The sequence below is a fragment of the Hemitrygon akajei genome, chromosome 1, assembly GCF_048418815.1.
Source record: "Hemitrygon akajei chromosome 1, sHemAka1.3, whole genome shotgun sequence".
In the NCBI taxonomy this organism is placed as follows: domain Eukaryota; kingdom Metazoa; phylum Chordata; class Chondrichthyes; order Myliobatiformes; family Dasyatidae; genus Hemitrygon; species Hemitrygon akajei.
Window position 1 is genome coordinate 224,593,073 of NC_133124.1, and position 24,319 is coordinate 224,617,391.

Genomic DNA, 24,319 nt, shown 5'->3' on the forward strand with positions numbered 1-24,319 from the left:
TTTTCTGCTGTAAAGCACTCTACACCTGATGTATCACTTACTGTTTTCCACTATAAAATGCTCTAAACCTGGTTAAGTACTTGCCTGTGAATCCAGGAAAGATATACAAGCCAGCCTGCTTGGTAATGTGTTCCCAAGATCCTGGTGTTCCCAGTATCCGCAACTCTTCCTTCAATTTCTCTTTAGTCAGCATCAGGCGCTCAGCCATTTTTTTCAGATTTTCCTGCCTATGGAACAAGAGAAAGGAAATTCCTGAGAGGCTGTAGGTGCTGGAATCTGGAACAACACACAAAAAGATGGAGGGACTCAGGGGGTCTGGCAGAACTTACATAGTTCATGTTTCGGGTCAACACTTAACTGTTCATTTCCTTCCACTGATTCTGCCCAACAACAGAGCTCCACTAGCTTTTTTGTGTTGTTCCAAATTCTTGAGATAACACTCCTTCAAAAGATCGTAAGACCACCAGACATAGGAGCAGAATTAGGCCTATCAACCCATCAAGTCCTCTCCACCATTTCATTATGGCTGATCCCAGATCCCATTCAACCCCATATACCTGCCCTCTCAACATATCCCGAGATGCCCAACCAATCAGGAAACTATCAATTTCCGCTTTGAATATACCCACGGACTTGACCTCCATTGCAGTCTGTGGCAAAGCATTCCACAGATTCATCACTCTTTGGCTAAAAAAAAAATTCTCCTTACATCTGTTCTAAAAGGTCGCTCCTCAATTTTGAGACTGTTTCATCTAGTTCTGGATGCCCCCACCACACTTTCAGGAAAACTTTGTTTTTCTCTGAGTATTATATTCTAACAGAGTAGCGGGCGACGGTGTAGCAGGAGATAGAGTAGGAAGGCCTTGGCTCGAGAGGCTTTGGTGAGCAGAGGCTGAGGACGAGCTTCACTCCAAGTGAGGTAAGGCCGGGTAAGTTCCTTTAATTAATTTAATTACCTTAGGAGTAGGTAATTGAGGCAGCAGTTAGGGCAGTTGAGTGCTCCATTTGCAGTATGTGGGAAGTCAGGGCAAGCACGATTGTCCCTGATGACTACACCTGCAAAAGATGCATCCAGCTGCAGCTCCTGACAAACCATGTTAAGGAACTGTAAGTGGAGCTGAAGCTGGATGAACTTCAGATCATTCGGGAGGCAGAGGCAGAGGCAGAAATAAACAGGAGTTACAAGGAGATAGTCACCCTTAAGAGTCCGGAGACAGGTAGCTGGGTGATTGTCAGGAGAGGGAAGGGGATTAGACAGATGAGCTGAGCACTCCTGTGGCCTTTCCCATCAATAAGTACACTGTTTTGGATACTGTTGGTGGGGACGACCTACCAGGGACAAGTTGCAGTGGTCGCGTCTCTGGCACCAAGGCTGGACTCTCAGCTCAGAAGGGAAGGAGGGAAAAGAGGAGAGCAGCAGTGATAGGGGATTCGATAGTTAGGTGGACAGATAAGAGGTTCTGTGGAAGAGATCTGAAATCCCGGATGGTCTGTTGCCTCCCTGGTGCCAGGGTCCGCAATACCTCGGATCGAGTTCTCAGTATTCTCAAGAGGGAGGGTAAGTAGCCAGATGTTGTGGTCCATGTAGGGACCAATGACGTGGGTAGGAAGAGTGAGGAGGTCCTGAAAGGTGAGTTTAGGGAGTTAGGCGCCAAGTTAAAGGACAGGACCTCTAGGATAGCAATCTCAGGATTGTTAGCAGTACCACGTGCAGGCGAGTTTAGAAATAGTAAGATAGCGCAGATCAGCACATGGCTGAAGACTTGGTGCAGGAGGGAGGGCTTCAGATTTATAGATAATTGGGCAATTTTCCCGGGAAGGTGGGACCTGTTCCGGCGGGACGGTTTACACCTGAACTGGAGGGGCACAAATATTATTGCAGGTAGGTTTGCTAGAGAGGCTCCAGTGGATTTAAACTAGATACAAGGGGGGAGGGGAACCAGAGTGTAGGAACAGATGTATGGGAGAAGGAAGAAAAAGAAGATAGTAAAGTTGTTTGCACCGTTAGTGATAAACAGAGAGTAAGAGGTGGAAAATTTCTTAAATGCATTTATTTGAATGCTAAGAGCATTGTAAGAAAGGTGGATGAGCTTAGAGCATGGACTGATACCTGGAAATATGATGTTGTAGCTATTAGTGAAACATGATTGCAGGAGGGGTGTGATTGGCAACTAAATATTCCTGGATTTCATTGCTTCAGGTGTGATAGAGTCGGAGGAACAAGAGGGGGAGGTGTTGCATTGCTTCTCAGAGAAAATATAACAGCGATGCTTTGGCAGGATAGATCCGAGGGCTCATCTAGGGAGATTATTTTTGGGTGGAATTGAGGAATGGGAAAGGTGTAGTAAAACTTATAGGGGTGTATTATAGGCCACCTAATGGGGAGCGAGAATTGGAGGAGCAAATTTGTAAGGAGATAGCAGATATTTGTAGTAAGCACAGGGTTGTGATTGTGGGAGATTTTAATTTTCCACACATAGACTGGGAAGCCCATTCTGTAAAAGGGCTGGATGGTTTGGAGTTTGTAAAATGTGTGCAGGATAATTTTTTGCAGCAATACATAGAGGTACCAACTAGAGAAGGGGCAGTGGTGGATCTCCTGTTAGGGAATGAGATAGGTCAGGTGACGGAGGTATGTGTTGGGGAGCACTTCGGGTCCAGTGATCACAATGCCATTAGTTTCAATATAATTATGGAGAAGGATAGGACTGGACCCAGGGTTGAGATTTTTGATTGGAGAAAGGCTAACTTTGAGGAGATGTGAAAGGATTTAGGAGTGGATTGGGACAATTTGTTTTATGGAAAGGATGTAATAGAGAAATGGAGGTCATTTAAAGGTGAAATTTTGAGGGTACTGATTCTTTATGTTCCTGTTAGGTTGAAAGGAAAGGTTAAAAGTTTGAGAGAGCCATGGTTTTCAAGGGATATTGGAAACTTGGTTCAGAAGAAGAGAGATTTCTACAATAAATATAGGCAGCATGGAGTAAATGAGGTGCTCAAGGAATATAAAGAATGTAAAAAGAATCTTAAGAAAGAAATTAAAAAAGCTAAAAGAAGATATGAGGTTGCTTTGGCAAGTAAGGTGAAAATAAATCCAAAGGGTTTCTACAGTTATACTAATAGCAAAAGGATAGTGAGGGATAAAATTGGTCCCTCGCAGAATCAGAGTGGACCGCCAAAAGAGATGGGGGAGATTTTGAACAATTAATTTTCTTCGATATTCACTAAGAAGAAGGATATTGAATTGTGTAAGTTAAGGCAATTAAGTAGGGAAGTTATGGAAACAATGATGATTAAAGGGAAGTACTGGTTCTTTTAAGGAATATAAAAGTGGATAAATCTCCACGTCCTGACAGGATATTCCTTAGCACCTTGAGGGAAGTTAATATAGAAATAGCAGGGGCACTGACAGAAATATTTCAAATGTCATTAGAAACGGGAATGGCGCCAGAGGACTGGCATATTGCTCATGTTGTTCCATTGTTTAAAAAGGGTTCTAAGAGTAAACGTAGCAATTATCGGCCTGTAAGTTTGACGTCAGTGGTGGGTAAATTAATGGAAAATATTCTTAAAGATGGTATATATAATTATCTGGATAGACAGGGTCTGATTAGGAACAGTCAACATGGATTTGTGCATGGAAGGTCATGTTTGACAAACCTTATTGAATTTTTTGAAGAGGTTACTGGGAAAGTTGACAAGGGTAAAGCAGTGGATGTTGTCTATATGGACTTCAGTAAGGCCTTTGACAAGTATCCACATGGAAGGTTAGTTAGGAAGGTTTAATCGTTAGGTATTAATACTGAAGTAGTAAAATGGATTCAACAGTGGCTGGATAGGAGATGCCAGAGAGTAGTGGTGGATAACTGTTTGTCAGATTGGAGGCCGGTATCTAGTGGTGTACCTCAGGGATCTGTACTGGGTCCAATGCTGTTTGTCATATACATTAATGATCTTAATGATGGGGTGGTAAATTGGATTAGTAAGTATGCAGATGATACTAAGATAGGTGGCATTGTGGTAGGTTTTCAAAACTTGCAGAGAGATTTAGGCCAGTTAGAAGAGGGGGCTGAAAGATGGCAGATGGAGTTTAATGCTGATAAGTGTGAGGTGGTACATTTTGGTAGGACTAATCAAAATAGGACATACATGGTAAATGGTAGGGCATTGAAGAATGCAGTAGATGCTTAAAAATGTAACCAAGGCAAATACATGCTTGATAGAGCTCTTTAGAAAAGCATATAATTCAGATAATGGTAGCAGAATCATTTCAAGCATGTATAAAGGGTTGTCAAATCTTAAGACACATTCTACTTCATACATTAAAACAAAATGGGAGAAGGAAGGAGGGATAATTATATCTGAGGAAGAATGGACAATAATATGGAGGTATCAATGGAAGTGTACCAGTTCACAGAAAAGGAGGGAGTTTGGATGGAAAAACTTGATAAGATATTTTATTAAACCCTCTCAGAAATCCCATTATGATGGTAACCTCCCTGTTTGCTGGAGAAATTGTGGAAATCAAAATGCAAATCATCATCATATTTTTTGGGACTGCCTTGTTATCAAAAACTATCAAACACAATGCCCTACAAGACATCTTTAAATGTGAAATACCCTTGGAGAGTAAGACCATATATTTTGGATATATACCTCAAGAATGGTTGAAAAGAGATAAATATTTAATGAATATACTGTTGGTGGCTGGTAAAAAGACTCTTACTAGGAAATGGTTATCACAGGAGAGCCCAACTTTAAATACATGGATGGAAATTACAATGGACATTTACAAAATGGAGAAGATAACAGCATCTGTTAATCATAAGCTGGAACAATTTGATTCATACTGGGAAAAATGGTTTAACTACATAATGCCTCATAGGCCTGATTTTATTCTCACAAATCAATGAAACTGTTGTAAAAAAAAGATCACTCCGTATTTGTACATAGTTCTTTCCTTTTGCTTGTTTTTTCTTTCCACTCTTTTCTATAAGTGTATACCCCAGATAAATACTTTGTGGAGATTTTGTGATATATATGATTATATGATATATATGTACAATGTCTGAAATACATCTTATGGAAATGTTTGTTTGATGAACTTCAATAAAAAAATAAATTATAAATTTGGAGTATTGTGTACAGTTCTGGTCACCGAATTATAGGAAAGATGTCAACAAAATAGAGAGAGTACAGAGAAGATTTACTAGAATGTACCTCGGTTTCAGCACCTAAGTTACAGAGAAAGGTTGAACAAGTTAGGTCTTTATTCTTTGGAGCATAGAAGGTTGAGGGGGGACTTGGTGGAGGTATTTAAAATTATGAGGGGAATAGATAGAGTTGACATGGATAGGCTTTTTCCATTGAGAGTAGGGGAGATTCAAACAAGAGGACATGAGTTGAGAGTTAGGGGGCAAAAGTTTAAGGGTAACACGAGGGGGAATTTCTTTACTCAGAGAATGGTAGCTGTGTGGAAAAACTTCCAGTAGAAGTGGTAGAGGCAGGTTCGATACTGTCATTTAAAGTAAAATTGGATAGGTATATGGACAGGAAAGGAATGGAGGCTTATGGGCTGAGTGCAGGTCGGTTGGACTAGGTGAGAGTGAGCGTTCGGCACAGACTAGAAGGGCCGAGATGGCCTGTTTCCGTGCTGTTATTGTTATATGTTTAAAATTATTGGCCAGCACTCTCGTCATTGTGAAAATATTACAGTGAGAGATTAACACCCATTATTTGTAAAATAAGCAGGGGAGTTTTTCTGTTGTCAGCTAATATTTATTCATCAATTACAGCTCAATATCATACTGTGCAAATTTACTGGGCATAGGTTATCCTATAGAATAGTAGAAACTATTGTGAATTACAGAGATGATTGCATACACAATCCTCTAACCTCACAATTGTTGTACCCTTAAACATATCAGACAAAATAGAACAGTATAGCACAGGAACTAGCCATTCCACCAGTGAGCTTCACAAGCGTCTTTATCATAGATTTTCTTTCTCATCTCTTAGAACAATCTGATCCTCACCACTCAGTGAAGAAGGCTGGGTTATTCAGAACTGTTGCTATGATATGGGCTCCAATCCATGGAGGATTTGACCACGTATGTCGTGCCAGTTCTTCTATTTGTGATCGGATAGTGATCAGAGTGTGATTATTCCTTGTAACTATTGTTAGGCTTCCAACTCTTTCACCTGGACAAAAGGATGGAAATTATTTGATTAATAGACAGGCCACTTTATAATGAATCACTTCGTTCCCCTACATCTCCTCCCTATGGGTCCAATAATCAACTCAGAATCTTGTATACCAATAGCCATTCTGTACTATTACTTTCTTACTGGCCTCAACAAACCTCACAAAAGACGGGCATGTTTCTTTACCAAACGGGAAACAATGTTGGGGAGTGAATTGATCATACAACATTGAACCAAGGTGAATTTAAAACAGCATGGCATCGTGGGCCAAAGGGCTTGTTTCTGTACCACATTGTTCTCTGCCCTATGTACAATCTCCTCCTTGATTTCTATGCTAGCCTGGGATACATCTATTTAAGCCATGTAGAATTATCCACTTTTATTCCTACTATGACAACTCTTTGCTTTTCTCTACTGCTTTTGTTCCACACTGGCAATCTTCAGCTGTGAGTTAAGTTCTATAATTTCTTCCTAAACCTATCCACTTCTCATTATCTTTAATGTATGGTTTGAGCATTTAAATGAATCTATTCAGAAGTAATGGCTTTATTTCTATATTTATAACCATCTGCAATACTCAATTATCATTTCCTCTTTACATCTGCCTCAACCTTGATTTCCATACTACAAACATTTCTCAAATTATTGCCAGTTTCCCTTTTCTACTCCACTGTATCTCCCTCAACCACAAATTTCTGCCCCTAAACAAGCTCTTCTTGACTTCACCAACTCCTCATTATGACAAAGTTTATTTCAGTCTCCTTATCTTTCTCTTGGCTTTCCACTAATTTGCATTCTGCCACTTCCCTTAATGCCTGCTTCAAAAACAGAAATTCAATCATGCCTTTGGTTGCTGAGGTAAACTTTCAATGGGAGGGTGGGAGAACATTCACTTCAATCTGAAAGCATTTCTTCCAGGAAAAGACAGCTAACCACAATCTTAACTCTAGACACTGAGCTGTAAGGGGCTGTAAGGGACATACTGTACAAGGTGAAATTCTTGGAAAATGACTGGGCACAAAATAGCTCGAAGCGTTCATTGACAAAATATCGCACTGGCCAGGCATCCCTCTGCACATCCCCCGTAGCTAAGCCTTGTGCAGTTGAGTAGAAGAAAGGAAATTGGTTCTTTCTCTGAAAATAAAAGGGAAAATATTAGTCAGAACTTGTAGAGCAACTGTCTCTTTGGTAAATAATCTAAGCAGTTGATCAATTAGGACTGAGAAGAGAAATTTCTATATCCAGAAGATATCTTTGGATCTGTCATCTATGAATGGTCAAATGAGTTTATTCAAGACTGAGATCAAGAAATAAATATTTGAACGCAAGAGTTGCACAGTTGGCAGGAAAACAAAGGGAAGAGGATCATCCATATCACTCAGACTAGGGATCAGTACTGAGACTTCTGCTATTTGTGATGTATCTAAGTTACTTGGTTGAAAATGTAGATACGAGGGTTAGTAAGTTTGCAGATGACAACAAGATTGGTGTAGAGGGCTATAAAAGAATACAGCAAGATCCAGAGCAGTTACATATATCGGCAGGAAATTGGCAGCTGCAGTTTAATCCAAGAATGTGTGAGGTGCTGCACTTTAGAAGGTCAAATATAAGGATGAAGTATACAGTAAATATCAGGTTCCTTAGCAGTACTGACGTATAGGGGGACCTTAGGGAACTGGCAATGCAAATGAATAGTGTAGTAAAGATGGGAAATGACATACTTCTCTTTGCACTAGGGACGTAGTGTATAAGAATCAGGAATTCATGATACAGTTGTATAGAACTCTGATTACACTGCAGTTCTAGTGCTCCATTACAAAGAGGATGTGGAGGCTTTGTAGAGGGTTTAGTTCAGGCCTACCAGGATTCTTCTGGATTAAAAGGTATTAACTAGAAAGTGAGGAGGGACTAACTTGAATTGAATTCTCTGGAGCATCAGAGGCTTAGGGGAGATCTGATAGTTTATAAAATAAAGAGAGGCAGAGATAAGGTAGATAAACCAAACCTACTTCCCTGGGTAGAAATGTCAAATATTAGAGGGCATAGCTTTAAGATGAGGGTGAAAAGTTTAAGGAAATGTCCAGGGCAAGCTTTTGTTTTGTTTTACACAGTGGTGAGTGCCTAGAATGTGCTGCCAAAGTAGTAGTGGAAGTAGATACGATTGTGGCATTCAAGAAGCTTTGCATAAGAATGAATATACAGGAACTAGAGGATATGTGTCATGTGCAAGCAAAAGGCATTAGAGAAATCATGGACCAAAGAGCCTAGCCTGTGCCCTACTGTTCTATATCCCTCCTTAGCTCATTGTTTTGCCAATGATGACATATGCTTACAAATGAATTTAGTGACTACTGATGAACAAGAATGGAGGAAATCTTTATGTAAACTATTATTTGTAGCTTAACCATTTTTAGATTATGTTATAAAAACTGAATTTCTTAAAACTATTCATAAGTAGTCTCATCATTTTGGATATAAACAATTTATATTCATCAACTAACTGTAGAGAAGGTTATGGATGATTATTGGCAATACTTTAGAGCACTGACACTTTAGAAAAGGCTATGAATAATTATTGGTAATACCTTAGAGAAGGTTATGGGTGATTATTGGTATTACTTTAGAGCACTGCAGCTATGCACATTTTCTGGAAGCATCAATCAGTTCCTGCAAAGTAACTCCATCAGACTCTTCCTATATACTATATACATCATCGGAATAAATGAATTAAGCACTAAAACCAATATAAGAAAGGAATTCAATTTAGCAATGCTGTAGGATACACTACACCACCATTGTTTAACATTATACTCCTCACCTTCATGACCTCTGCGATCTGCATCCATTCAGCTGGAGTTGGATCAATTGCTGTTGGCTGATGAGCTACAACGTTTAACAACACTATGGAGTAATCAGGAGCTTTCTGATGAAAGAATAGAAAGGACCCATGATGCCTTCCTAATGGACATGACACAACATTTTGTCCTACACTTTGTAACTCTGAGGCCACAAGAACTCTGCTATGCTTGTCTGACTTGCACATCAGGTTTCCCCATGTCTATGCAACACACACAACATAGTGGAGGAACTCAGCAGTCTAAGCAGCATCTATTGAAAAGAGTACAATGTTTCATTGTACTCTTTTCCATAGATGCTGCCTGGCTTGCTGAGTTCCTCCAGCATTTAGTGTGTGTTGCATGGATTTCCAGCATCTGCATATTTTCTCTTGTTTGTAATTGCATTCTCCATGTCTGTGTTTGCTCACCTACATTGGCTACCGGTAGCTATTCCTTCATTTTTAAAATCATCACTTGCTTTCAAATTCTTCTGGTCCTGCATCTTTTAGCATTAGGTGTTGGCACAGTAATTAAATTACTGGTAAGAGAATTGATCCCATCATCAAAGGGAATGTTGGCCTTCATTGCTAGAGGGATTGAAATCAAGAGCAGGGAGGTCATGCTGCAATTATGCAGGGTACTGGCGAGGTCGCACCTGGAGTACTGTGTACAGTTCTGGTCTCCATACTTTAGGAAGGATATACTGGATTTGGAGGCAGTGCAGAGGAGGTTCACCAGGTTGATTCCAGAGATGAAAGGGTTAACCTATGAGGCGCGATTGAGTCACCTGGGACTATACTCTCTGGAATTCAGAAGAATAAGCAGGGATCTTATAGAAACATACAAAATTTTGAAAGGGATAGATAAGATAGAAGTAGGAAAGTTGTTTCCATTGGTAGGTGAGACTAGAACTAGGGGACATTGCCTCAAGATTCAGGGTAGAAGATTTTGGACAGAGATGAGGAGAAACTGCTTTTTCCAGAGAGTGGTGAATCTGTGGAATTCTCTGCTCAGGGGAACAGTTGAGGCTTCTTCACTAAATATATTTAAGATACAGTTAGATTTTTACATAGTAGGGGAATTAAGGGTTATGGGGAAAAGGCACGTAGATGGAGTTGAGTTTACGGACAGATCAGCCATGATCTTATTGAATGGTGGGACAGGTTCAATGGGCCAGATGGCCTACTCCTGCTCTTATTTCTTATGTTCTTATGTATAATAATCTATCTATCTAATAATTTAATTTCTGTAAATATTCTACCAATTAAAAAGAAAATAATAACAAATAATAATGTTGAGTAAAATAGTGAATTATTGTAAAAAAATGTCTTAGAGGCGAGAAAAGCTGCTCCAATACCTCATCAAGTCTGACCCACCAGTGTGGTAGACCCTTAAATACCTCTGAAATGGCCTTGCAAGTTACTCAATTCAAAGGCATTGAGAGATGATCAATTAACAGTGGCCTTGAGAGTGATGCTTAGATTCCAGGATTGAATATGTACTTTTAAAAAATCCTGTAATTTGCTCCAGACTGCAACCCTTAAATGGGGTGCTCATCCTATTCCAGCTTCTTCTACATTCCCAATTCCAACTTGAGAAAATGCCTGGAAGAGCATTCTACCTCTCCATCTTTCTTTCTCCCTTAAAGGCATTCATTAAATTAAGCCTTTGGTCATCTGCCCAACCCCTTACTGGCTTGGCAGCATGAAGACTTTTTTAGCAATTTAGTTTGCATTCCTCAACTCTTAGCCCAGAAAGAAAACATCTGAAACTGTGGAGTTTCATTGCTTTGAGTAAACCATTAAGGATTTTAACAGTTTTTTTCATAACTTTCTTAGCATTTTTTAGAATAGAGATGAAGTACAGCAATAAGTTATTTAGCTCAATGAGGCCTGATGCCTTGGATAGCATCAATGCCTCTGATTCTGCTTGAACCTGGTAAAGTGGGCAAAGAATTTTAAGATAAAATTTGACTCAAACCCATGTGAAATAATGTAATTTGGGAAGTTAAACCAAACCAGAGCAAACACAATAAATGACATAGTTATGGGACCACTGATGGACACAGGGACCTAGGGGTATATAAGTACATTGTTCCCTGCAAGTTGCAAAACAGTTAGACAGGGTGATGAAGAAAATGTATGGCATTGCTCACCTTCATCAGCTGTGGAACTGAACCCAAGGATTTGGGAATAATATTACAGCTGTACAAGCAGTGGTTACATAGAACAGTACACCGCACAGAATCTTACACCTTCCCTGGCAGTGCATTCAAGGCACCCACCACTCTAACATAAGAAGCCCTATCTCTGAAATCTCCCCTAGACTTTCCTCCATCACCTTAAATGGATAATTAGATCACAATTGAAGTATCATATGTAGTTTTGGTTACCTACCTGTCGGAACTAATCCAGAATCTAAGGAGTTTTGAAAAATTATCACTAATGCATCCACTATTTCTTGGGCTATTTCCTTAAGCACTCTGGGATGCAGACCATCTGGCCCTGGGGATTTATCTGTCTTTAATCCCTTCAATTTACCTAACACCACTTCCCTACTAACATGTATTTCCCTCAGTTCCTCCATCTCACTGGACCCTCGGTCCCTTACTATTTCCGGAAGATTATTTATGTCCTTCTTAGTGAAGACAGAACCAAAGTAGTTATTCAATTGGTCTGCCATGTCTTTGTTCCCTATGACCAATTCACCTGTTTCTGACTGTAAGGGACCTACATTTGTCTTGACCAATCTTTTTCTTTTCACATATCTATAAAAGCTTTTACAGTCAGTTTTTATGTTCCCTGCCAGCTTTCTCTCATAATCTTTTTTCCCTTTCCTAATTAAGCCCTTTGTCCTCCTCTGCTGCACTCTGAACTTCTCCCAGTCCTCAGGTGTGCCGCTTTTTCTGGCTAATTTGTATGTTTCTTCTTTGGACATGATACTATCCCTAATTTCCCTTGTCAGCCACGGGTGCACTACCTTCCCTGGTTTATTCTTTTATTCTCCCCTGGTTTATACAATTACAGTACATTTTTTAAAATATTTGGTCAGGCACATGGGTAGGAAACTTTAGAGGGCCAAAATGCAGGTAAATGGGATAGTTTAAAGGGCATCTTGGTCATCATGTATGGGCTGGGCCAAAGATCTTAGAACATAGAAAACCTGCTGCACAATACAGGCCCTTTGACCCACAATGCTGTGCCGAACATGTACTTACTTTAGAAATTACCTCAGGTTACTCATAGCCCTCTGTTTTTCTAAGATCCATGTACCTATCCAAGAGTTTCTTAAAAGCCTTATTGTATCCGCCTTCACCACCATTGCTAGCAGCCCATTCCACGCACTCACCACTCTCTGCGTAAAAAACTTACCCGACATCTCTTCTGTACCTACTTCCAAGCACTTTAAAACTGTGTCCTCTCATGCAAGCCATTTCAGCCCTGGGAAAAAGTCTCTGACCATCCACATGGTCAATGCCTCTCATCATTTTATACACCTCTATCAGGTCACCTCTCATCCTCCGTCGCTCCAAGAAAAGGCCAAGTTCACTCAACCTATTCTCATAAGGCATGCTCTCTAATCCAGGTAACATCCTTGAAAATTTCCTCTACACCCTTTCTATAATTTCCACATTCTTCCTGTAGTGAGGTGACCAGAAATGAGCACAGTACTTCAAGTAGGGTCTGACCAGGGTCCTATATAGCTGTAACATTACCTCTCGGCTCTTGAACTCAATCCCATGATTGATGAAGACCAATACATTGTATGCCTTCTTAATCACACAGCCAATCTGCGCAGCAGCTTTGAGTATTCTATGGACTCGGACCCCAAGATCCCTCTGATCCTCCACACTGCCAAGAGTCTTACCATTAATACTATATTCTGCCATCATATTTGACCTACCAAAATGAACCACCTCACATTTATTTGGGTTGAACTCCATAAGCCTTTCTCAGCCCAGTTTTGCATCCTATCGATATCCTGCTGTAACCTCTGACTGCCCTCCATACTATCCACAACACCCCCAACCTTTGTGTCATCAGCAAACCTATTTCTGTGCTGCATAACTATATCACTCTCTGAATATACCAGTTTCATATATTCAATCCAAATCTTTTTTAAGCCGAAAGATGTGGGAATGCTGTAACTAATAAGGTTCACAATATGATCTCCATCTGCAGGATCCTGATAATGGTTTCACATACCTCAAGGTCCTCCAGTAACTGGGGCAAAGCCAAGCAAAGCTTATCATTGTTCCAGTAACGGTAGCTATAAACTTCAAATCCAACTTTAAAGAAGGCAGATGCATGATGCTCTACATAAACAAAGCAAACAAAATTTATTCCCTTTTGGAAATCAACAGGGACAAACAAAACTAACAATGTGCTACATAAATATCCATAACGCAGTAAATAGCATGATTTACAGAGGAATCTCGGGGTGTAATCACTCCATGAAAGTAGCAGCACAAGTAGATAGGGTGGTAAAGAAGGCCTACAGCATCAGGGTGCAGAGTAAGATAGTCAGGAAATCATGTTACAGCTGTACCCAGAGCATGGTGTGCAGTTCTGGTCACCACATTATAGGAAGGATGAGGGGGCTTTGCAGAGCATACAGGAAAAATTTACCGGGGTGCTGCCTGGATTAGAGGGTATTAGTTATAAAGAGAGATATTACAAATTTAGATTTTTTTCACTGGTGCCTTGGAAGCTGAGGACCAAGCTGGTAGAGGGAATATAAAATTATAAGAGGCATAAACAGCATAGATAAAGTCTTTACCCTAGACTGGAAAGATGAAATATTAGAAGATATAGTTTAAAATTGGGAGGAGAAAATGTAAAGATGTGCAAGGCAAGTTTTTTTTAAACAGAGTGTAGGTGCTTACAGTGCCATACAAAAATAAATGCTAGGATGAGATACAATAGTCATGTTAAAGAGGCATTTAGATTGATTGATGAATAGGAAGGGAATAAATGATATGGATCACACTCAGGCAGATGGGATTAGTGTAGATTAGCATCATGAGTGGCACAGAGATGCTGGGTTGAAGGGCCTATCCCTGCACTGTATTCGATACAAAACTTCTGCTTTTGTTGATTAGCAAGATTTGGGAAGGACAGGCATTGATTGCCTTTGAGAAGAATCTGGCAAGCTCTCTTCCTAACCAATTGTAGCTTTTGTCATGAGGATGCTGTTGAGTCAAGAGCTGTAAGACTTTGACAATTTCAGAAAGGTGATTATATTTCAGAGTCTGAATGGTATGTGATCTGAAGAGCAATTTGAAGGTGTCTGATGCGTGCTCTGTTGGAATGACTGCACTAATGATTTGTGTTTATGCGTATTTTTTCCAAAATGTTCTTATTGATATGGATGTTAATGGGAAGCTCATTATTTAGCTTGACAAGTAACCCTAATTCTTGAATAAGTGCTCAAGGTGGAAGCTATCATAGTGGTTAATTCAGTAACTAGGTAAAAGCAGTAAAATCAACAGATTTACTTACCTTAAATAAGTGAACCTATATTTTTATAGCATGCTTGCCATTAATGATACAAGCTTCTTATACCAGATTTGTAGTGTAAATCATTTTGCATAACTGTCATAGTGGAATTGGAATGCTTATTTCAGATCATTGGTTCAGGCCTCAATGTCACTTTCCACAATAGGAAATGTATGTGAATATCCAATTGAAGATCTTCACATCAATACAGAAATATGTTTGCTTTGAGAAAGGAGTTAGTGAAATATTTTTTTCTGTTAAAATGTACTTCACATTTCTTTGATAAATTAACATCAAATGGCAGCAGATGCTGGACATGTGAGAGAAAATATTAATGCTATGAACAACATGTGCAGGAAAGAAACAGGCAACAAACCTTCATCAGAATCAGGAAGCAGAGAGAACAGAGCAACACATACAAAATGCTGGAGGAACTCAGCAGGTCAGGCACCATCCATGGGAATGAACAAACAGTTGACATTTTGGGCTGAGACCCTTCATTGGGACTAGAAAGAAAGGGAGAAGGTGCCAGAATAAGCTAGAGGCCGATAGATGAAGCCATGAGATTGGGAAAGGTAAAGGGATGTTGTAGAAAGAATCTGAGAACAGTCGAGAATGGACCATGGGAGAAAGTGAAGGAGGAGAGGCACTAGGGGAGGCAATAGGCTAGTAAGAGACCAGACTGGGGAATGGAAGAAGAGGGAAGGGGGGAGGAAAGAATTACCAGGAGAAATCTATGTTCATGCTATTAGGTTGTGGCTACACAGACGGAATATGAGGTGCTGCTCGTCCTCCTTGAGAGTAGCCTCATCGTGACACGTGAACTCGTGATGTGACAGCTTAATGTGAAAAAGACTAAGGAGCTGGTGGTGGACCTAAGGAGGGCTAAGGCACCGGTGACCCCTGTTTCCATCCAAGGGGTCAGTGTGGACATGGTGGAGGATTACAAATATCTGGGGATATGAATGGACAATAAACTGGACTGGTCAAAGAACACTGAGGCTGTCTACAAGAAGGGTCAGAACCGTCTCTGTTTCCTGAGGAGACTGAGGTCCTTTAACATCTGTCGGACGATGCTGAGGATGTTCTACGAGGCTGTGGTGACCAGTGCTATCATGTTTGCTGTTGTGTGCTGGGGCAGCAGGCTGAGGGTAGCAGACACCAACAGAATCAACAAACTTATTCGTAAGGCTAGTGATGTTGTGGGGGTGGAACTGGACTCTCTGACGGTGGTGTCTGAAAAGAGGATGTTGTCCAAGTTGCATGCCATCTTGGACAATGACTCCCATCCACTCCATAATGTACTGGTTAGGCACAGGAGTACATTCAGCCAGAGACTCATTCCACCAAGATGTAACACTGAGCATCAGAGGAAGTCATTCCTACCTGTGGCCATCAAACTTTACAACTCCTCCCTCGGAGTGTCAGACACCCTGTGCCAATAGGCTGGTCCTGGACTTACTTCTACTTGGCATGATTAACTTATTATTATTAAATTATTTATGGTTTTACATTGCTATATTTCTTCACTATTCTTGGTTGGTGCGGCTGTAACGAAACCCAATTTCCCTCGGGATCAATAAAGTATGTCTGTCTGTCTGTCAAAAGAGAAAGCCATGGATCGACATATCAGAATAGGAATGGGGATAGGAATTAAAATAGTTGGCCACAAAGAAATTCTGCTTTTGGCGGATGGCGTGGAGGTACTCCACAATGCGGTTCCCCAATTTAGGTTGGGTTTCACCAATGTAGAAGAGGCCTCATTGGGAGCACCGGATACAATAGACAACCCCAACAGATTCACAAATGAAGTCTTGCCTCACCTGGAAGGACTGTTTGGGCCCCTGAGTGGAAGTAAAGAAGGATGTAAATGAGCAGGTGTAGAATTTCAGCTGCTTGCAGGGGTATGTGCCAAGAGGGAGATTAGTGGAGAGGGACGAATGGACAAGGGAATCATGGAGGGAGCAATCCCTGCAGAAAGCGTAGAGTGGGTTGAGAGGTAAAGATGATAGGATCCCACTGAAGATGGAGGAAGTTGCAGAGAATGCGGAGGCTCATGGGGTAGTAAGTAATGACAAGAGGAACTATATCCCTGTTAAGGCAGCAGGAAGGTGGGGTGAGAAAGCAGTTTGATTTTATAATGTAGTGGGTGGCAGAGGAATGGATGGACAAAGGAAATAATGTAGATATGAGTTTTAGTCAGTAACTTACCAATGTCAAGAAAGGAAATGGAAAATACTGAGGTGAGTAAAACAGAAGAGACTGACAGAAATTCCATCAGAGAAGCACAGGACCTCTGAGATGAAATATTGCAAACAATGTGCACAGTAGGAACCAACAAACAGCAACAGGAAGAGAAGTATGACAATCTATTGCTTACTGATGTTGAATAAAGAATAAAGAATGTCCCAAGACTCTGAAGATAACTCATTTGGCTGTCAAACTCTGCCATGTGGTCTTATGTGTCTGCTTGAGAAGGCGACCAGGTCCTTGACTTAGTGTCTGAACTCTATTGCAGCAGCTCTCCTGCCTTTTTCTGGGCCATCAGCTGGTTATCCTGTCCAAATATATGCTCAGGGACTGAAATGCAACTTCATAGTTTGGAAGAAAGCGCACTCTCCATTGCTTTGTTTGTTGTCACAGACAATACTTAAAATGGATTGACAAAAGGCAAGTTAATTTTATATGAACATATGATCTTTATAATAATGGACAAATAAAAATAAAACCAATTAATGAAGATGCATTCTGAATAACCAACTAGGCAAAAAAGTACAAAATAAAACACAAATACCACTTGTAAGGACAGGACAGACTCACCCCAGTAAGGGATGGAGACATACACTCTAGCTGTCTTAGGAGAGATCATGTTGTACCACTTACGGAGAAACTGGGCACCGATGAACAAAGCACTTTTGCCTCCAGGTACCTGTATACTATCAGCCTGAGAGATATTGAAGACACAATAAGAAATCTGAATGACTTTCTTAGCCTTTATCCCCATTTTATGGAGACCTTCCTATGTAGTCTTCATCCACCATTAAGACAATACACTTCCCAAGCCTCTGATAGTTTAAAGTACCACATTTAAAGCAACCACTAGTTTTCCTATGATTGGATCAATGAACAAAGTCAAAATATCTTTGCTTTAATTAGTCACATTAACACCCTGAAGCAATCAAAAGTTGTTTTATTAATGGCATATAATGAGACATTGAGGCTAAAGACTAGAGGTTATCAAAAGCATGGCAAGGTAATAGGGTTCAAAGAGCCAGTGGGAATTGGTTAGGTGTTAGAAAGAGAATTCTGGAAAATGGTGCTTGAGTGCTGAAAGCACAAATATCAGTATGTAAACTTACAGCTCACCACACACAGCTTTTTATAATCAACTTTGATTAACGTTGCTTCCATGAGGGAATTGTAAGGATAGAGATTTCTCCTAGATAATGCAATATGATAACATTTGTGCTTGATGTTACACTTCCAAAATTCATTTTGATTGATTCAATGGAACACAGAGGAATATCCATACTGTGTATGTAGTTGTCTTGAGATAAGTTGCAGTATACCAGTGTGAGAAATTACACTCCTGTGCACGGTTTTAAATGTTTTTGCACTACTACTTAATCTTTTATGTATATTTCCTTTTCTAATTTATAGCTTTTATTATATATTGCATTGTACTGCTGCCACAGAACAAGAAATTTCATAACATATGTCAGTGATATTAAACCTGATTCTGAGTTCCAGATTAAAAAACCTTCATTCAAAATGATAATCATACAAAATGCTGGGGGAACCCAGCAGGCCACCAAGACCCTTCATCAGCACTCTTGTTCAAAATAATAATCTTTTTAAAAATTACATTTGGCAACTTTGTTTTATAAATCAGACAATACATCCAAAGAATTAGTGTTATTGTTAGAGGACTCTTCAAAGGACCAGAATGAATACATCACATTGTCAAAGACTTCATAAAGACACTCTTAGACGAGTGTGGACCCACAAAATTATCTGATTTTCCCCAACCAGAAACACATCTACAAAGAGCGCTGCTACAAGAAAGCAGCATCCATTATCAAGGATCCCCATCATCCAGGCCCTGCTCTCTTCTCACTACTACAATCAGGTAGGTGTTACTGAAGATTTAGGTCCTGAACCACTAAGTACAGTTACAGTTATTACCTTTCAACCATCAGGCTGTTGAACCAGAGGGGATAACTTCACTCACCACAACACTGAAAGTACCACTGTACACAACCTATTGACTCTCAAGGATTCCAGAACTTAATATTCTCAGTATTATTTGTTTACTTATTTATTTTTTAGTATTAGTATTTTTTTATATTTGCATAATTTGTCATCTTTTTTCACATTGATTGCTTGTTAGTCTTTGTGTGTAGTTTTTCATTGATTTGATCATATTCCCTTGTTCTATTGTGAATGCCTGCACGAAAATGAACTTCAAGGTAGTATTTGGTGACGCATACATACTTATATAATAAATTTACTTTGAACTTTGAGTTGGCAATTTAACAGTCATATCAATTATTGAAAAAACTGTTAAAACAGTAACTGAAATGAATAACTCACCCTCCTTTCCACAATAGCAGTGCAGTCTTTGCCTAGTAATAAAGCAGTAACTGCCCTGTTGAATTCTGAGAGTCCTAGATCAGGTAGATATTCATGATTTAATGTTATATCATTGATGATGCGGCGTTGAACCTTTTTCACCACGTGCAGTACTGTACACTGTCCATCATCCTCATAGTATTCTGAAAACACCAATAACTTCATTTTGTAAAAGACCTTGGTGTATTCATCCTAAACTTCACCTTACTTTTGGCCACATTGGTTCCATTTTCTGAAAATCAATCTTTAAAAAATGTCTTGTTCTTCCTAAATAATTAGCTTCTTATTTTCAGACTTCAACAGTGTCTGTAAGACATGTTATGCAGATGACAGGAAGATTGTTGCAGTTGTGAATAAGGTAGAAGTCTGGCAAAGAATACAGCGCAATACAAATCATTTGCAGATATGGGCAGAGAAATGGCAGATGGAAATTAACTCAGATAAGTGTAATGTTTTGCACCCTGGTAGGCCAAATGCAAGGAGACAGTATACTGTTAGGGCAAGGTCCTTAACAGTGTTGCTGAACAGAGAGCTCTTGAAATCCAAGTTCATAGCTCCTTGAAAGTGGCTACACAGGTCAGTAGGGTAGCTAAGAAGGCTTATGGAATACCTTCTTAAGGCACTGAGTTCAAAAGTCAAGAGGTTATGTTGCAACTTTATAAAACTCTGGTTAAGTCACTTCCGGAGTATTGCATACATTTCTGGTCGCCCCACTATCGGAAGGATTTTGCGGCTTTGCAGAGGGTGCAGAAGAGGTTTAAACAATAAGACCATAAAATTTAGGAGCAGAACTAGGCCATTTAGCCCATCGTGTCTGCTCTCACATTTCATCATGGCTGATCCAATTCTCCTCTTAGACCCAATCTCCTGCCTTCTCCCCATATGCTTTCATGCACCAGCCAGTCAAGAATCTATCAACCTGCTTTAAATATACATAAACACCTGGCCTCCACAGCTGCCTGTGGCAAAGAATTCCACAAATTCACCACTCTCTGACTAAAGAAGTTCCTCCTCATCTCCATTCAAAAAGGACAACCCTGTATTCCGAAGCTGTGTCCTCTGGTCTTAGACTCTCCCAACATAGCAAACATCCTCTCCACATCTATTCTATCAAGGCTTTTCACCATTTGATAGGTTTCAATTACGTCAACCCTCATTCTTCTGAATTCTAGTGAATACAGGCCCAGAGCCATCTAAAGCTCTTCATATAACTAGCCATTCAATTCTGGAATCATTTTCATGAACCTACTTTGAACCCTCTCCCATTTCAGCTAAGGGGCCCAAAACTGCTCTCAATATTCCGTGAAGCCTCACCAGTGCTTTATAAAATCTCAACATAACATCCTTGCTTTTACCAGGATTCTGCCTGGTTTAGACAGCATGTGCTGTCACAAGAGGGTGAATAAACTTGAATTGTTTTCTCTGAAGCAGCAGAGGCTAAGGGGAGATCAGACAGAGGTTCATAACATTATGAGAGGCATAGATAGAGTAGACTGGGAGTATCTGTTTCCCATGGTTGAAATATCTAATACCAGAGGGCGTACACTGAAGGTGAGAAGAGGCAGATTCAAAGGGGATGTGAGGGCTAAGGTTTTTACTCAGAGAGCAGTGGATGCCCAGAATGAGCTGCCTAGTATGGTGGAAGAGGCAGATACATTAGAAACTTTTAAAATACATTTAGATGGGTACATGAATGTGAGAGATATTGACATTGTGTAATTATGAGAGATTAGTGTTTGGGTGTTTTTGATTTTCTTTTTAGCTGGTTTGGCACAACATTGTGGGCTGAAGAGCCTATTCCAGTGCCATACTGTTCTATGTTCTAAATCTCTTTACCATACTTGTTGACTTACATTGGATGCAAGCTATCGTCCAGTAACCCCGTACAGACACTTAAAATGTTCCCTTGTACTTATCCCATTGTACCCTCACCTTCTCACCTCTCCAGTTCTAGAAGCATCTAACAGCCTTCTGAAAATTCTAGCTCTACTTTCCAGGCTCTCTTTTCTACTTGTTCCAATCTCTTGTATCTCTTGGTGTTTACAGCCCCACCATTTGGTGGACATGCTTTCAAGCAGTTCAAACCATTTTGCCAATTTCTTTCCAAAGTAATACCCTCTCCATGAATAATTCTAAGATTTAAGACCATGATCTGAGTGCTCAGCTGCCAGTCTCTGTTTAGCACAACCGTGCAGAAACGAGCCCTTTGGCCCATCTTGTCTGTGCTGAACAGTTATCCTGTCTAGTCCCATCGACCCACACCTCCACTACAGCCTCCATACCCCTCCTGTCTATGTACTTATCCAAACTTCTTATAAATATTGCAATCAAGCCTATATCCACCAGAAGATCGACTGCAAGTTCCCCTTAAATATTTCTTCTTTCACTTAACCTATGACCTTTTAGAAATATAGAAACATAGCACAATACAGGCCCTTCGGCCCACAAAGCTGTGCCAAATATGTCCTTACCTTAGAAATTACCTAGGGTGACCCATAGCCCCCTATTTTTCTAAGCTCCAAGTACCTATTTAGGAGTCTCGTAAAAGACCCTATCGTATCTGCCTCCACCACCATTGCCGGCAGCCTATTGTACACACTCACCACTGTGTAAAAAACTTACCTCTGACATCTCCGCTGTACCTACTTCCAAGCACCTTAAAACTGTGCCCTCTCGTGCTAGCCATTTCTGCCCTAGGAAAAAGCCTCTGACTAGCCACACGATCAATGCTTCTCATCATCTTGTACACCTCTATCAGGTCACCTCTCATCCTCCTTCGCTCCAAGAAGAAAAGGCCGAGTTCACTCAACCTATTCTCATAAGGTATGCTCCCAATCCAGGCAACATCCTTGTAAATCTCCTCTGCACCCTTTCTATGGTTCCCACATCCTTCCTGTAGTGAGGCGACCAGAACTGAGCACAGTACTCCAGGCGAGCTCTGACCAGGGTCCTACGTAGCTGCCACATTACCTCTCGGCTCTTAAACTCAATCCCACAGTTGATGAAGGCCATTGCACCATATCCCTTCTTAACCACAGGGTCAACCTGCGCAGCAGCTTTAAGTGTCTAAAGGACTCAGATCCCAAGATCCCTCTGATCCTCCACACTGCCGAGAGTCTTGCCATTAATACGATATTCTGCCATCATATTTGACCTACCAAGATGAGCCACCGCACACTTATCTGGGTTGAACTCCATCTGCCACTTCTCAGCCCAGTTTTGCATCCTATCGATGTGCCACTGTAATCTATGACAGCCCTCCACACTATCCACAATACCCCTAACCTTTGTGTCAACAGCAATTTTACTAACACATCCCTCCACTTCTTCGTCCAGGTCATTTATAAAAATCACGAAGAGTAAGGGTCCCAGAACAGATCCCTGAGGCACACCACTGGTCACCGACCTCCATGCAGAATATGACCCATCTACAACCACTCTTTGCCTTCTATGGGAAGCCAGTTCTGGATCTACAAAGCAATGGATCCCATGCCACCTTACTTTCTCAATTTGCCTTGCATGGGGTACCTTATCAAATGCCTTGCTGAAATCCATATACACTACATCTACTGCTCTTCCTTCATCAATGTGTTTAGTCACATCCTCAAAAAATTCAATCAGACTCTAAGGTACGACCTGCCTTTGACAAAGCCATGCTGACTATTCCTTATCATATTATACCTCTCCAAATGTTCATAAATCCTGCCTCTCTGTATCTTCTCCGTCAACTTACCAACCACTGAAGTAAGACTCATTGGTCTATAATTTCCTGGGCTATCTCTACTCCCTTTTTTGAATAAGGGAACAACATCCATAACCCTCCAATCCTCTGGAACCTCCCCCATCCCCATTGATGATGCAACGATCATTGCCAGAGGCTCAGCAATCTCCTCCCTTGCCTCCCACAGCAGCCTGGAGTACATCTCATCCGGTCCCGGTGACCGTGATGCTTTCCAAAAGCTCCAGCACATCCTCTTTCTTAATATCTACATGCTCAAGCTTTTCAGTCTGCTGCAAGTCATCACTACAATCACCATCAAACATTAAACCTTCAAACAATAACTTCAAAAGAATAAACTAATTCAAAGGAAGGCACGGGAGTCCGAAATGCTGTTCCAACTTCGAGTTTACTTTAAGCAAGACACGTTAGTATCGCCTGGTAGCGCGATGATATATGCAATTCATATACTTATACATATAACCCAGAGTGAATTAGTTAAAGGAACAAGAATGCTTAATCAAACAATATATTTACAAGATTACTCAAATATTACTGAAATATTAAATACATAACACTGAGCTCTGCCAGCATTTTGTGTGTGTGTTGTCCAATCGGCATAAATGGGCAACGATGGGAAAATACAGATCAATTGATCAAGTAGCCACACTTCAAAAAAAACCAATAGTTTGTTTTCTCTGGGTCTCCAATGTCTTCAAGGTCACAGGAAGTCAAAACCGATTCTTTAGTTGACAATATTGACACAAGTTGACATGAACCTGTTGGGCCTCAGGGCTTGTTTCCCACTGTAAAACTCTACGACTCCAAGTTACACAATCCTATCAATTCCATACCCCAACTTCCTCCACCTTCACTTTACCCTGCCCCATCACTCCTATCCTCCCCCATTCTTCTTCCACCTTCCCCACCCCCACCTCGGTTCCCTAGGAAGAGTTTTCGCGGACTCGGGTCCCTGTTGAACACGTTGTTTAGCGCCTTGTATTTCATCACCGCCAGCATTGGAGTATCGTCGAACACCGATAGGCCCGCCATTTTGCCGCATCTCCACGGTAACCCGAGATGCGCGGAAATCCCGCCTCGCTGGTGCCCCGTCCAATCAGCTCCGGCTCTCTTACAGTTCGGCCTTTCGGTTGAAAGTGATCACGGGCTTACGCTGCGCACAATACCTCCTTCCTCGCTCTCTCTCTGTCCGTCTTGTCTTACGGCGGTTGGCACCCAGCTTAATGGTGCATTACCGCCACCACCTGTTCCGGAGTGTGCGATAGATTCACATTCTAAATCCAATCGCACACACACATACCCTAACCTACACTTTATCCTCCCATCTTTGGCCATCCTAGTACCCTATTCCTGTTTATCCATCATACCCTATAAAAAACCCCTGTACCACTTAAGAAAGCTAAAAATAC

General features: G+C 40.8%; 1 protein-coding gene across 3 annotated transcripts in view; it reads right to left on the reverse strand.

Annotated features, from left to right (window-relative positions):
* LOC140736179 (aspartate aminotransferase, cytoplasmic-like) overlaps positions 1 to 24,112 on the reverse strand; it is a 58,054-nt gene extending 33,942 nt beyond the window's left edge. For 2 of the 3 annotated variants that reach the window (XM_073062060.1, XM_073062070.1), the window contains exons 1-8: positions 23,825 to 24,112; positions 19,133 to 19,314; positions 17,360 to 17,483; positions 13,247 to 13,356; positions 9,023 to 9,127; positions 7,188 to 7,338; positions 6,036 to 6,201; positions 85 to 227 (exon numbers count right to left, since the gene is read on the reverse strand). In XM_073062060.1, the coding sequence (XP_072918161.1) occupies positions 85 to 227; positions 6,036 to 6,201; positions 7,188 to 7,338; positions 9,023 to 9,127; positions 13,247 to 13,356; positions 17,360 to 17,483; positions 19,133 to 19,314; positions 23,825 to 23,942 (1,099 nt within the window). In that variant the 5' untranslated portion in view covers positions 23,943 to 24,112. The remainder of the gene's footprint in view (positions 1 to 84; positions 228 to 6,035; positions 6,202 to 7,187; positions 7,339 to 9,022; positions 9,128 to 13,246; positions 13,357 to 17,359; positions 17,484 to 19,132; positions 19,315 to 23,824) is intronic. The other variant, XM_073062079.1, reaches the window with a different exon arrangement.
* Between the last annotated feature and the right edge of the window lie 207 nt (positions 24,113 to 24,319).